The sequence below is a fragment of the Eretmochelys imbricata genome, chromosome 8, assembly GCF_965152235.1.
Source record: "Eretmochelys imbricata isolate rEreImb1 chromosome 8, rEreImb1.hap1, whole genome shotgun sequence".
Taxonomy (NCBI): domain Eukaryota; kingdom Metazoa; phylum Chordata; order Testudines; family Cheloniidae; genus Eretmochelys; species Eretmochelys imbricata.
Window position 1 is genome coordinate 98,799,329 of NC_135579.1, and position 16,276 is coordinate 98,815,604.

Genomic DNA, 16,276 nt, shown 5'->3' on the forward strand with positions numbered 1-16,276 from the left:
AGGTGCCACAAGTCCTCCTTTTCTTTTTGCGAATACAGACTAACACGGCTGTTACTCTGAAACCTGTCATTATGCAAGGCACTGCATTTCGCCATATGGAGTGGAAATCTATCAACTGCATGAAAAAACTTGTACAGATACAGACAGACATCATCTTCCTTTCCAAATGCAAACAGATGGACATCGTACCAAAAGGACTGAAGGTAAAAAAATCCATTACAATCTACATACCACACAGACTATGCTGACAGCTTGTGCCACACGCTCTCAAAGAAACTGCGGAACCACCTGATCAACATCCTCTATAGCAAACAGGGAAAGATAAAGAATGAACTCTCAAAACTGGATACTCTCATAAAAAACCAACCTTCCTCGTGGCTGGACTTTACTAAAACTAGACAAGCCATTTACAACACACACTTTGCTTCTCTACAAAAGAAAAAGATTGGGGGGCTAAACTCTCTAAACTACTACATGCCACAAGGGGCCACAGCAATGGTTCCCTCAACCCACCCAGCAGTATTGTTAACCTATCCAACTATACTCTTAGCCCAGCAGAAGGAGCTGTTCTATCTCGGGGCCTCTCCTTCTGCCCCTCAACCCCGACGAACATGATACAGTTCTGTGGTGACCTAGAATCCTATTTTCGACGTCTCCGACTCAAGGAATATTTCCAACACACCTCTGAACAACATACTAATCCACAGAGACCTCCCTACCAACACTACAAAAAGAAGGATTCTAGGTGGACTCCTCCTGAAGGTCGAGACAGCAGACTGGACTTCTACATAGAGTGCTTCTGCCGACGTGCCCGGGCTGAAATTGTGGAAAAGCAGCATCACTTGCCCCACAACCTCAGCCGTGCGACACACAATGCCATCCACAGCCTCAGAAACAACTCTGACATCATAATCAAAAAGGCTGAGAAAGGAGGTGCTGTTGTCATCATGAATAGGTCGGAATATGAACAAGAGGCTGCTCGGCAGCTCTCCAACACCACTTTCTACAAGCCATTACCCTCTGATCCCACTGAGAGTTACCAAAAGAAACTACAGCATTTGCTCAAGAAACTCCCTGAAAAAGCACAAGAACAAATCCGCACAGACACACCCCTGGAACCCCGACCTGGGATATTCTATCTACTACCCAAGATCCATAAACCTGGAAATCCTGGGCGCCCCATCATCTCAGGCATTGGCACCCTGACAGCAGGATTGTCTGGCTATGTAGACTCCCTCCTCAGGCCCTACACTACCAGCACTCCAAGCTACCTTTGAGACACCACTGACTTCCTGAGGAAACTACAATCCATCGGTGATCTTCCTGATAACACCATCCTGGCCACTATGGATGTAGAAGCCCTCTACACCAACATTCCACACTAAGATGGAATACAAGCTGTCAGGAACAGTATCCCCGATAATGTCACGGCTAACCTGGTGGCTGAACTTTGTGACTTTGTCGTTACCCATAACTGTTTTACATTTGGGGACAATGTATACCTTCAAATCAGCGGCACTGCTATGGGTACCCGCATGGCCCCACAGTATGCCAACATTTTTATGGCTGACTTGGAACAACGCTTCTTCAGCTCTCGTCCCCTAACGCCCCTACTCTACTTGCGCTATATTAATGACATCTTCATCATCTGGACCCATGGAAAAGAAGCCCTTGAGGAATTCCACCATGATTTCAACAATTTCCATCCCACCATCAACCTCAGCCTGGTCCAGTCCACACAAGAGATCCACTTCCTGGACACTACAGTGCTAATAAACAATGGTCACATAAACACCACCCTATACCGGAAACCTATTGACCGCTATTCCTACCTACATGCCTCCAGCTTTCACCCTGACCACACCACACGATCCAGTGTCTACAGCCAAGCTCTACGATACAACCGCATTTGCTCCAACCCCTCAGACAGAGACAAACACCTACAAGATCTCTATCAAGCATTCTTACAACTACAGTACCCACCTGCGGAAGTGAAGAAACAGATTGATAGAGCCAGAAGAGTTCCCAGAAGTCACCTACTACAGGACAGGCCTAACAAAGAAAATAACAGAATGCCACTAGACGTCACCTTCAGCCCCCAACTAAAACCCCTCCAACGCATTATTAAGGATCTACAACCTATCCTGAAGGATGACCCAACACTCTCACAAATCTTGGGAGACAGGCCAGTCCTTGCCTACAGACAGCCCCCCAATCTGAAGCAAATACTCACCAGCAACCACATACCACACAACAGAACCACTAACCCAGGAACCTTTCCTTGCAACAAAGTCCGTTGCCAGTTGTGCCCACATATCTATTCAGGGGACACCATCACAGGGCCTAATAACATCAGCCACACTATCAGAGGCTCGTTCACCTGCACATCCACCAATATGATATATGCCATCATGTGCCAGCAATGCCCCTCTGCCATGTACATTGGTCAAACTGGACAGTCTCTACGTAAAAGAATAAATGGACACAAATCAGATGTCAAGAACTATAACATTCATAAACTAGTCGGAGAACACTTCAATCTCTCGGGTCACGGAATTACAGACATGAAAGTTACGATATTACAACAGAAAAACTTCAAAACCAGACTCCAGCGAGAGACTGTTGAATTGGAATTCATTTGCAAATTGGATACAATGAACTGAGGCTTGAATAGAGACTGGGAGTGGCTAAGTCATTATGCAAGGTAACCTATTTCGCCTTGTTTTTTCCTACCCTCCCCCCCAGATGTTCTTGTTAAACCCTGGATTTGTGCTGGAAATGGCCCAACTTGATTATCATATACATTGTAAGGAGAGTGATCACTTTAGATAAGCTATTACCAGCAGGAAAATGGGGTGGGGGGAGAGAAAACCTTTTGTAGTTGTAAACACCCATTTTTTCATGGTTTGTGTATGTAAAAAGATCTTCTGTACTTTTCACAGTATGCATCCGATGAAGTGAGCTGTAGCTCACGAAAGCTTACGCTCAAATAAATTGGTTAGTCTGTAAGGTGCCACAAGTACTCCTTTTTCTTTTTGCGAATACAGACTAACACGGCTACTCTGAAACTTGGCTGAGATTTGCAGTTGCATAAAAGGCAAGTGGCTGAAACTGTATCTGAGCAAGAGAGAGCTAATGCTGGTAGGGAAAAGGCAACGTTTTGAAAAGTTAGTGACCACCATAACATCTCCCACTCTCAAGATGCTCTTCAGTGGTCATCTTGATTCATAACTTGAACATCCTCTTGGGCACTCAACTAGCTACAGCTGAAAATACCACCTTCAATCTGAGGCTGGCCAGAAAGTTGTTTCCCTTCATGTGGGATGATGACTTGGATACAGTGATTATGCCTTTGTGACTTCCAAGCTGAACTACTGCACCTCACTGTATGTGGGGATGAGTGCATTCCCCTTAAAAAAGCTCCAACTTGTCCAAAACTTAGAAGCCTGACTTCTGTGCAGCACTGGCTGCTGAGGCACATCACCCTGATGCTCCACTCACTACGCTGGCTCCTCATTCAAAGTAGCAGCTCTCATCTTTAAGACCACCCAAAGCATTAAACTAAGTTATGTAAACATTTGGAAACAATGATTTCCTTTGACAATGTCCACAGCAAAGATTAAACTGTATAAGGCAAGAGTCCTGCTCTTGAGAGCAAAGGAAAGAGCTTTCTTGGCAACTGGATCAAGATTATTTAACTCCCAGAGGAAGTGACAGTGCCCATGGATGACTTTCAGTATGAAATGCAACTTGCCTCTTCAGGCTAGCCTTTGCACAGCGAGAGCTACTCAGAAAAAATAGAAGTGGGGAGAGAAATTCTCTCACACACATTTGAAAAGAAAAAAAAACATTCCCACAACCCCTTGCAGAGGAGGGTGAAAGCTACTCTGCTGTGGGACTCTTTCTTGCTTTAGTTCTTTTTTTTGAGAGGCACTCGGATAGAGGGATTGCAAATAAGAAGCAGGATAGACAAACAGCCATGTAGGCTAAGTATGGAGAAGGGTATAGGAACTGTGTGCTTGAACTTCTGACTTTGGTTGGCTCTTTACATAGAGAATACAAAACAGAGTATTTAATACTTGTGTCGTAGGGACCTTCTAAAAGAGAACCATTTTGTGCTTCAGTTCTTGAGGGATGTTATTGTTGTGGAAGGCTTAATTTTTTGGTCTTGCTTTTTGTGAGAGCACATATCTAAGTTATCCATTATTTTTGTATAATGTTTCAAGTTTGGTAGCTTAGGCAAAGTTTCAGAATTTGTGGCTGTCAGTTGTTTGTTTCTAAATCTCATAAACTTACTGAATGCAAGGTAAGATGTAAAATGGCAATGCCAGTGTTACAATGGAGAATACAATTCTTGTGCTGTTGACACAAGAGTTTCATAGATAATTGAGCTTGACCTGTATGCCTGTTTTAATATTTCATTTGTTCTGGACTATTATTAGTCACATCCTTTTTGACTGTAAATGTTGTTTTTTAAAAAATGTGACTAAACTGCTATTTAACCCTGCTACAGTAATGTGACAGTAGGCTAGTCCAGGCAGGTAGCATTCACTTGGTAACTAGCGTACTTAATCAGCTTGCTTCAGCCTGCAGCAAATTAAAGCTTTGTGAGCTCTAGCGCATAAGTGATAAAAGCAGCTTGCATCGTGGATAAAAATTAATAGGGCATTTCCAGTGTACTCACTACCGTAAATGAAATCTCAGCCTTATGATTTATTCTTGGCTTTTGGTTAAAGATAGATCAAATGTACACCATCCTTAAGTTTTTACAACCTAATTAGGGGGTGGAGGGGTGGGTGTGTGTGTGTGTGTGTGTAAAAATATAATTTAAATTACCCCGTGGCCAAGAAAACAACAAAATAGTAATTGTGTTTTGTAGGATATGGCAAACATTTTTTCTATCCTGTAATCACTCTGTAGAGGAATCGTAGCAAACCGCATATCTAGAACCATCCTGATACGAATCAATAATGCTGGTAGAGAACCAAAGCTTTTGCCACGGTCATATTCTACAGAGGTTGAAATTGTTGCCAAACAAAACCTAGCATGATAATTTCAGATCTGTTCAAACTGCCCAGAAAATGATTGAAAACCTTTGGTTGACTTCATAGATTTTAAGACCAGAAAGAATCATCCTAATAATGTAATCTGACATTCCTGCATAACATAAATGTCACCCAGTAATTCCTGTATCAAGCCCAATCATTTGTAGTTAACTATAGAGGACATAACTATTTGGCTACATATTAATGGAAATTAAACTTCTTAATAGGTATCTATTTTTAAAGAAAGAATTCAAAATTTATTTCAAAGTGCTGATTTTTTTTTTACTTTTTTTAAATTAGTCATTTTTCTTAAATTTTGGAGGTTTTTTTTTAAAGCCACCTTTTTATAAAGCACTTTAGATCAGAGCATAAAAATATTCCTGTGTTTTATGAAAGATAATTATCTAAATTAGTCAATGATGAAATCTCTTGACATACCTTTTTTCAGATTTTCCAAGAAATGAGATTGCAGCAAGTTTAGGGCCCCAAACAAGAGAGACAACGATCAGCAGCTAAACTGCACCCAGGCAGCATTAGGGATAGAACCCAGAAAAGAACACAGGATCCCTGCCATTTTAGCTAGAGGAGAAACTTATAGTTGTAGAGTATTGGGGGTTATAGCCCTCTGGACTAGAGGAAGACATAGGAGTAACATTTTCAAAAGCGCTTAAGCAATTTAGGTTTTTAAGAATCTAAGGGCCAAATTTTCAAAGGTATTTAGGCACCTAAAGATGCTGATAGATGCCTCATGGGATTTACAGAAGCACCTAAGCAAGTTAGGCACCTGACTCCCATCAAAATCAATCATCCTGAAGAGAATTGTGCTCAAGATGGAAAACTTTCTGGCTGAAGAACAAGCCAGGGTTAGATCCAAAAGAGTTACAGTGGAGCAAATATTTAGTCTGCCTGTGCTATGCGAGAAAGTGTTGGCGAATGATGGGAAAGTGGTCCATGTTTTTGTGGATTTTTCTAAGATGTTTGACAGGATAAGGTACAAACCTCTTTGAGCTATCCCGCAGCTGGTCAGACTTGGTGGAGATGTAACAAGGCTGATACAAATTCTTTGTGAAAGTGCAAGGGCTTCAGTGTTCATAGGGTGTGAGCAAAGTAGTTGATTTGATTTAAGGATAGGTGTCAGACAGGGCTGCATGCTATCACCAATGCTCTTCCATTGTTCTCTTGAAGAAATGTTAAGATGAGCCACTGATGGAAATTTACAGGCGGGCATATTCATTGGTGGATTAAAAATTAGTCATCTGTGTTTTGCTGATGATATTGATCTGATTGGATTATTGCAAGAAGGGGTGCAAAAATTGCCAGAAAGAGCAGTAGTGGAATACGTTAGGTCTAAAGATGAAAAAACAAAGACAATGGTGACATCTAAGTCTATTAAATAGGTGATACTTCTATCCAAATCTGAAGAGGAAGAAAGCTGCTAAGTGTCCTATTTCCTTAGCAGTGTATTGAATAATTTAAATACCTGGGTACTATGACTATAATGGATGCTAAACATCTCTTAGAGAGCCAACTTCGAGTTGGACTTGGGACACTGCTGTAGCGACTTTCAGCCGACTTTCAACAGTCTAAGCAAGTGTGTTACCATGAAGTGTAAAAATGAAATCGCTGCAGCCTCTTGTCTTCAGCATCTTGCTATATGTACGCGAGACGTGGATGCTAAGGAAACAGGACATTAAGAGGCTTTCTGCTTTGAAATTGAAATGGTGATTGCTGCACAGTAACTATACTTCTCACATGACAAATGATGAGGTAGGTAATCGCCCAAATTTAAAGCATAACTGGAGTGATATCTGATATCAGTTTAGTCAGAGAAAGAAAACTTGAGTTTGTGGAACCTGTGGGTTGGATGAGCAGAGGAAGAGCATCAAAGCAAGTTTTGCAGGGATTGGTGCCAGGACATGGGGCACCCGCAGTGAGTGTGGTTCATCAGTGTGGCTGAGAGCATGGGATGCAATATGGCACACTTTCAAGGCTGTGTGAAGACTTGCAAAATGTTGAGGAAGATTGCTGGCCAATGACTTCTGCATGCTGTGTTTACTGTTCATTGTGATGTGAGTCTATGGGGCTTTGTACTGTGAGAGAATATGTGTGTTTATGTACTTATGTTGAGTAGTACTTTCATTCACACTGAAATTAATGAGTCTGTTCTTGGAGCAAGGTACAGAATTGGATCCTCTAAGATTATTTCCTCATATTACTGGATATTTAACTGTCATGTCTTTCAGGCAATTGCTGTCTTTACTGTTACTGTTTCATTCATTTTAAATGTAGGCGTGTGATAATAGCTAATAGATACCTCTTCTTTTCCCTTAGGATTGATTAATAAATGTTCTTCCTACACTGACTGCAAGTTCACCAGCACAGCTGAATTCCTGGGTGTAGATGTTTAAATGGGAGGCATAACATATGTCTTCAGTATTAGTGTTAATTAAACTTTATACATAGAGATTCCATGTTAACAAACTGATTTTTTTAAAATATAATTATTATTTACATAATTATTGATGCTCTTCACATAGGAGAGGATGTTGCAATATAAGCCTATTAACAGTAATTGTACAATGATGGTTGCTTTTTTCCTAAATAATTTTTATGTGATGAATTATTTTAATTTTTCAGTCTTTATCTTGGTATCATTCATTCAGACTTCTGCAGTGCAGTTTTTAACCCAAAAAGCAAAACTATTCTGAAATGAGACAATTACATTAATAAATAATTGCTGTTTTGTTGCAGATGACTATAGCTGCATCGGGGCTCACTTATCCTTGCCATCGACTTACAGTAGGAAGAAGATCTTCACCTGCACAAACCAGAGAACAGTCAGAGGAGGTAAGAAAAATCTGTCAGCTTTAAAAATATACTCTAGGAGGGAATGGCCAGAAGCCTGTTCTGCACTGGTCATTGTCTCCTCTGGTGTTGACTACTGTGGACACACAAAATGAATCAATCTACAATACCTGTACAAGATATTCAGTATCAGACTAACACGGCTGTTACTCTGAAATCTATAGCCAGTACAGTTTGTGACATCTGTAGTTAAAGTTGCCTGATGTAGTCCCTGATAAGCTTCTGCTTTCTCGTTGCTTATAACTTTGAGAGAGTATTTGGGCTGAAATTTTCCCTGCTTGCCTTTCACCTCAGGTTGAATTTAAAATAGGCACCTTGACAATTTAAACATTTTTTCCAACCATTTTATGTAGAGTGCTCTAGCCCTGGCTTGATGGGCAAAAAGGATGTGTGTTTCAATCTTATTAGCACAGTCGACCTGGTTTACTATAGTTGTAAACCATTGTCAAGATGCAAGCTAACACTCTTAAAACTGTATTAGCCTAGGTTCCCTCTTACTAAATACTGTGGTAATCTGCTGGCTAGAGGTGAACTGGATTAGTCTGGTTTACACATCAGCAACAGAATTGTTAACTAAGTTCAATAATAAGGCTTAATCTTGCCCTGTGTTACACCTATACAACCTTATTGAAAAAGCTGAAGTTTGATTTCCTAAAATGTTTTATGAATTTAAAGTATTAAATCTGTGTGATTTGCACAGTTGAGATAATTGAAAATAGTGGGTTCTTCTTCAAGGAGTGTCCCTATAGGTGCTTCACTTTAGGTGTCTTGGTGCCCTGCGCTTGTAATTGGAGGTTTGTAGTAGCAGTGCCCCTGTTGGCTGCCCACGCGCGGTAGCCATCTCGTGCCATTCCGAGTCGCCACTTAGCTTCTGCAGTCAATCATCCCTCAGTTCCTTCTCTACCACCTTTGGCTTGAGTCGGAGCAACAGCAGTGCCCGTCTATCTTGTGAATTGCTTATATTCCCATCTTTATTTATCCTTTTTGCCAGTTTTCATCCGTTTTCTAATCCTTATTTACCCATTAAAATATATATATTGTTTGCCCAACCACCACCAGCAGGTCCCCGCCGATGGTGATCTCACCACGACCGTTTCTGTAGATCTGGACCTCCTCAGGCATTCCTGGTTCCCCCGCCCTTAAACATTGCCTGACCTGCAGGCTATCTATTCCTGTATCGGATGGTCACGCTCAGTGCATCCACTTTCTCGGGGAAACCCATATACCACGAAGTGTCCATGTTGCAAAAAATTATCTGCCAAGACACTGAAAGCCAGGGACCTCCAACTAAAATTATTAATGATGGAGAAATCCCTCAGGCCAGCCTCTGACCCAGAGTCCAGGACTCCTCCTGGTCAACCATCTCCAGCAGCAGGGCTCCACACAAACCATGTAAAAGAACCCTGCATCGAAGAAGGAGACCAAAATTGGTCACAGTCATCGTCACAGAGAAATTCCCCCAAAGAAGAAGCGGTCTCCTGGCGAGAAATCTGCCCCAATACCGACAGGCCCGAGAACCTCGGACTGAGAGGCACCGGGACTGTCCGGTACTGAGATGTCGTGAGGAGCCACGGCACCGACACCGCCAGGCTCTCACTCAGGTGCACGAGCTAAAACTAGGCTCCCTAGCTCGGCACCAACAGTGCTGAAGAACGCCTTGGCACCAGCTAGTGTAATGGCGCCACCTGCTGCATATACACAGCCTTACAAGACCTCGGCACCGTCAGAGCATACTACACTGCCATCCATGGCACTGACCTTCCTGGTACCGCAACTCTTTACCAGACAGGCGGACCTGGCAGTCTCCTCCATGCCGGAAACACCCCTCTGTGGCACCAACAGTACCCCAGTCAGACCAGGACCGAGGGGAATAGGCACTCCTAGTGGACGTGCACCTCCACTATCTAGTGATGAGGATGAAGAGGATGATTCAGGTCTTTATACCCCTTGTCATTCCTCCCCAAAACTGGGAAGCTCTCACCAACAACCTCTTATGCCTGGGTAAAGCTGGCAGGCACAACCATAGATACCACCACCCGTTTTTATGCCACCCAATTGGCCATACTGGGACCTGTGGGCAATCTACAGAGCACAAAATCTTAAACTCCCCAACCCACCAACAGTCAAGGGCCACCCGGTCCCCTTCACCCATGAGCCCACCACCATCGGAGGCCCAGGAGGAAGAGGGAGAGGAGCCATAAGAGGCTACTGAAGGCAAGACACTGCCACCCACCCATATTTCATCCTCGTCTCAGGACGAAACAATTATGCCATCGCCTCCCACCACAGGAGATGACTTCAAGTCCTTCCAGGACTTATTCAAAAGAGTTGCACAATCCCTGGACATCTCTTTAGCAGAGCTGTCAGAGACCCAGCACAAACTTACTGACATCCTGCAGTCAACCCCATTAGCAAAGATAGCTCTGCCCATTAACACTGCTAAAATAGATCTTTCAAAGATAATATGGCAGACAATGGCCACTGTCCCACCCTCCTGTAAGCTCTCGGACAGAAAATATTATGTACCAGTGAAAGGGGCTGAGTTCTTATTTACTCACCTGGCTCCAAATTCACTGGTCGTAGAGGCAATAAACCAAAAGGTGAAAATAACACCAGTCAAAAAGCACCCCTTATGACAAAGACTGGAAAAGGCTTGATCTCTTCGGACGCAAAGCCTATTCCTTGGCTTTACTGCAATTTCTCATAGCAAACTACTCTGCTCTGTTGGCAAAATAAACCTACAACTTGTTCAATAAAATAACATCTGTTGTTGAACAAATACCGGACGAGTCAAAGGAGCAGTACAAAGCTAACACTGCAGAGGGCTCTTTAATTACCAAAACAGCACTGCAGGCCTCCCTTAATTCAGATGACACGGCAGCTCATTCCATCGCCACATCCATGGTCATGAGTCAAGCATCATGGCTCCACCTCTCTGGATTTATAACCCACATTTCTGGAAACCACAGATGCATCCCTATATACCTTAAAGGACTTGAGAACCACCCTGAAGACCTTAGGTATTTACATCCCCCCAAACAAGAAAAAACAGGGCAGATTTTCTGCCCAAAGATTCCGTCCCTCCCCATACTCCCAGCCCCAGAGACAATACGATCAACGCCGCAAGCAAAAATAAGCGAGGTGTAGGCAGAACCAGGATCAACCTGACACATCTCAACCTTCAACATCCTGTCAATCATTTTGAAGTATTGGTCGAGGGCTCGAGACCTCTATTTTCTCCCATGCCGGATTATCAGATGACCTCCTGTCTCTTTGGAGACCACCTGCTACCATACTACCCAGTCTGGAACAACAACACTACAGAAAAATGGGTGCTGGAAATCGTCCAGAAGGTTACTCTATCCCATTTATTTCTACTCCCCGCTACCCACCCATCTTCCCCGTCTCTCTTCAGGGACCCCTCTCATGAGATCCTGTTGCAGCAGGAAATAAACCATCTCCTGCAACTAGGAGTACCACTCCAACACAGGGGAAGAGGGTTTTATTCCCATTATTTTCTGATGCAGAAAAAGAACGGGCACTGGAGACCCATTCTGGACTTACGCAAACTCAACAAGTTTGTAAGGATGCAACACTTCAGAATGGTTACCCTGGCAACCATAATTCCGGCATTAGAGAAAGGAGATTGTCTCTTCCCTTGACCTACAGGACGCCTACTTTCACATCACTATTCATCCAGCACACAGATGATTTCTGCGCTTCACACTAGGCCATCAACATTACCAATACACAGTACTACCCTTTGGCTTGTCGACAGCCCCAAGGGTATTCTCCAAAGTCCTAGCCGTCGCTGCAGCTCTCCTCCGCAGGCTAGGGGTAATGATCTTCCCATACTTGGTGCTCTTATGAGGCAGTCGTCCAACTTGGCAGATGGCAGTACAAGGTCCACCAGCCTAGGGTTTCAAATAAACATCCAAAAGTCCCTGTTCCCTGTGCAACAACTAGAGCTTATAGGAGCCTATCTTGACTGTCCCGCAGCACAAGCGAGATTATTCCAATAGCGATTCCTCAGCCTAACCAGGCTGATAACAATGATCACAGACAGCCCCCAAACATCCTCCAGGACCTGCCTACAACTCCTTGGGCATATGGCTGCTACAACTTATGTAGTCAAACATTCCCAACTGCATACGAGATGCCTACAGGCCTGGCTCTGCACCTGCTATATACCACACACGTATTCCCTCCACAGACAGCTCACTATGCCCCACAGAGTGAAGAATTCCCTCAAGTGGTGGATGCAACCGCAAAACATCTGCTCGGGGGTTCCATTTCAACAAAAATCTCCCACTATAACAATCACCACAGATGCCTCCCTACTGGGATGGGGAGCCCATCTGGACAACACCGTCATCCAGAGACGCTGGTTCCCAGTGGAAACCAACCTACATATAAACATTCTAGAGCTCCAAGCAGTCAGAAAAGTATCCAAACGCTTCCTTCCGCATATTTGCAACAATACCATCAAAGTCCTCAAGGACAACACAGCCTGCATGTTTTATATAAACCAACAGGGCGAAGCTCAATCATACCCTCTTTACATTGAGGCACTACACCTATGGCAATGGTGCATATCCAACAAAATTGACATTTCTGCAGCTTACCTGCCACGGCTTCAGACCATCTGAGCAGACACTTCTCACAAATCCACGAGTGGGAGATGGACTACCCGACCCTCGTGACCATATTCAACAAGTGCGGGTTCCCTACTATAGATTTATTCGCAACAGCTCACAATACGAAATGCCTTCAGTATTGCTCCCAAGTGGGGCTCGGGCACCACTCACTGAGCAATGCCCTCCTCACAAAATGGGAAGTACCACTAATATACATGTTCCCCCCGATTCCTCTATTAAGCCGGGTGTTACACAAAATCAGACAGGATAAGGGCAGGGTCATACTCATTGCACCCACGTGGCCCAGACAGACCTGGTTCCCATACCTAACACAGGTGGCGATGAGCCTACTTCGAACTCTTCCACAACTTCCTCACCTCCTGACACAGGACACCGGCCACGTCATTCACCCCAACCCAGCGGTTCTCCGCCTCAAGGCCTGGTTACTCCATGGCTAGCAGCGTTGGATCAGAATTACTCTGAGGAGGTTAAAGACATTCTCTTGAATAGTCGCAAACCAAGCACACGCAAAACTTACATTCATAAGAGGATATGTTTCTGCACCTGATACGAGGCTCATCATATGTCTCCTGATTCTGCCCCTCTACCCAGAGTCCTGCACTATATACTAGGCCTTAAAAAGGCAGGCCTCTCGAATAGCTCCATAAAGCTACACTTAGCAGTGATCACCTCACTACATGATAAGGTAGATGGAACCACGATCTTTGCTCATCCAACAACTAATCGATTCTTAAAGGGCATGACCAACATCTACCCTCCCCTAAAACACCCTACTCCTATATGGGACCTTACCCTCATGCTATACACCCTCATGGGGAAACCATTCGAACTCCTTGCGACTTGCTCACTGCTACATCTATCAATAAAGGTCTCCTTCCTTTTCACGATCACTTCAGCAAGAAGAGTAGGGGAACTAGGGGCACTAATGGCACACCTGCCATATACTACATTCCATAAAGACAAAGTGATCCTAAGACCCCACCCTAAATTTATACCTAAAGTAGCCTCTTCATTTCATTTAAACCAACACATTTACTTACCTTTGTTTTTTCCGAAACCCCACACCGACACTAGGGAGGCATCCCTTCACACACTCAACGTCCGTAGAGCTCTGGCCTTCTACCTAGAAAGAACAGACATTTAGAAAATAGTCATGTCTCTTTCTCTCAGTCACAGAGCAATCGAAGGGTAAGGCCATCTCTAAACAAAGACGATCTAAGTGGATTTCTGGCTGTATCCACCTGTGCTATCATCAGGGCAACATCCATGCTCCATCTGAGATTTGTACGCATTCCACCAGAGCGCTGTTCACATCAGTAGCGTTCCTCAACAATGTACCTATCGTAGACATGTGCAGGGTAGCTACCTGGGCCTTTACCAAAACTTATGCCCTGGAACAACATTCCTCTCCCGACACTCAGTTTGGATTCTGTGCTATCCGCCATCAACAAAGATACTCTGAAGCCCCTCCTTCCATCGGGGATACTGCTCCATAGTCACATAAAGTGGAGCACCCCCAGGGACACTCCTCGAAGAAGAAGAAGAGAAGGTTACTTACCTTGTGCAGTAACTGAGTTTCTTCGATATGGTTGTCCCTGTGGGTGCTCCACTACCCTCCCTCCTCCCCTCTCCTTGGGAGTTTCATGCTGGTTCTCTGGGGTAGAGAAGGAACTGAGGGACAGTTGCCTGCGCACGCTAAGTGGCCACTCGGAGTTGCACAACACAACTACCATGCGTGCGTGGCCACCCGGGGCAGTGCTACCAGAAATCTCCGATTACAAGCGCAGCGCGCCAAGACACCTAACGTGGAGCACCCACAGGGACAACCATCTCGAAGAACCTCCGTTGCTGACAAGGTGAGTAACCTTCTCTTTCTACAGGGGTAATGAATGACAGAATATTACTGAGGACTGATCATGAGCCAGCAATCACGTGGCTTGGTTTTAAGATCCTACTTTGCATTAGGAGGCCTGATAATTGGAATTTATCATTCTTGCACTTGAAAACTGAGTAAATTGGCTCTGTAAATCTTTGAGGGGGAAAAATAAAGATAAAGCCCTGCAAATCAATGGCACATCAAGAGAAAGAACACACATGTATAATGAAATTGAAAAGCAACAAATTTAAAACTGAAAAAGAAATACTTGTTTTACACAAAATGTGATTAACCCTGTGGAACTCACTGCCACAAAGGATTATTTAAGAAAACATGAAGTCTTATTGCTCCTCAAGCCACTCATGCAGGGCATGGTGTTTTAGGCATTGTCTACACTTAAAATGTAGCTCAACATACCTACAGCAGCCAGGAATGTGAAAAATCCACAATGCTGTGTGCTGTAGCTATGCTTACCTATCCCCCTGGTGCAGATGGAGGTAGGTCAATGAAAGACTGGTTCTTCGACCCAGTTACTATCACTCAGAGAAGTAGAGTTCCTATAGCAATGGAAAAGCCTCTTCTGTCACAGTAGTCTGTGTCTACGCTATGGGGTTACAGTGGCATATCTGTGGCTCCATAGCTGTGCTGCTGGAGCACCTGGAGTGTAGACATTGCTTCACATGTGATTGGTTGGTGGCTGGCTGGTGCGTGTGGGGATGGGAGACATGGAGGTATGGAATTCTGGGTTTTTCTTGTTGTGGTTCCTGTTGTCTGTTTGCACTGAAGTTGTGACATTGTAACAGCATTGGTTTTTCCTAGCCTACGTTCCAGTGGCTCTTCCTTTTCTTTCTGTAATAACGTCATCACAACTCCTAAATTGGGAATGGTGGGAAGGATAGTCCTTGCAAGGAAGTCACTTAAAGGGCAATTTAGCATAAGATGGTTGGGGGAGAAGGCCTCCTGAACCATTCTTATGTCAGAAGATGTGGGATGTCGCTCTTGCAGAATCCAGAACAGTTGACCGTTGAAGGCAGCTGGTGGAGGCACAGCAAGATTGAGGGGGACCTGAGTTCTCGGTACAACAGCCTTGTGTGTCCGTCTACACATTGATACGTATAAGTGGTTAGCCTGGTGGCCACTGAGAGTACCATAGTCTGGTAAGCCAGAGCAGGACCGAGGGTTCCTGGATTTTGTGATTTTGGGAATTGGGTTAGGTTAGGTCCCATCCCAAGAGTTTTGAGGACTACCTCCCACTAAAGCTATGTCAACACTGTGCTGCAGTACAGACTACAGGGAGAGAATCGCAGAGGGCACCCAAGTGTTGTGATCTGCAGTGCTATATTTGCATGCACACGTTTTTATTTATATAAAGAAAGGTATTTTCAGTATTTACTTGTTTATTTCAGCATTAAATTCACTATGGGTGCCTTAACTATGTAACAGAGGCTTTTTTTTTTTTTGAATAGCAATGCACGGATGTTCATATGGTGAGTGACAGCGATGGAGATGACTTTGAAGATGCTACAGAGTTTGGAGTTGATGATGGAGAGATGTTTGGTATGGCATCATCTGCCTTGAGGAAATCTCCAATGAGTAAGTATTGAAAATTTACATACTGTTAACTATGCAACACTGTAGTGAAAGCGACAAGAACTGAAGGATTTAAACAGTAATAGACAAGAAAATATCCTTAATTTCCCTGTTGATCCCACTTGTTATTTTCTAGGGTACTGTTAGAACGACATGCCATATTTCTGTGCCTATTTTTTTTTTTTTAGTTTTGTGCTGCTTCGTGCCACTTTCACCCTAAAGGGAGGAGACAGAATTGAGAA

At 43.8% G+C, this 16,276-nt stretch overlaps 1 protein-coding gene across 1 annotated transcript in view; it reads left to right on the forward strand.

Annotated features, from left to right (window-relative positions):
- FAF1 (Fas associated factor 1) overlaps positions 1–16,276 on the forward strand; it is a 305,001-nt gene that overhangs the window by 196,398 nt on the left and 92,327 nt on the right. Inside the window, exons 9-10 of the mRNA XM_077823839.1 lie at positions 7,797–7,892; positions 15,911–16,037. Of these exons, the coding sequence (XP_077679965.1) occupies positions 7,797–7,892; positions 15,911–16,037 (223 nt within the window). The remainder of the gene's footprint in view (positions 1–7,796; positions 7,893–15,910; positions 16,038–16,276) is intronic.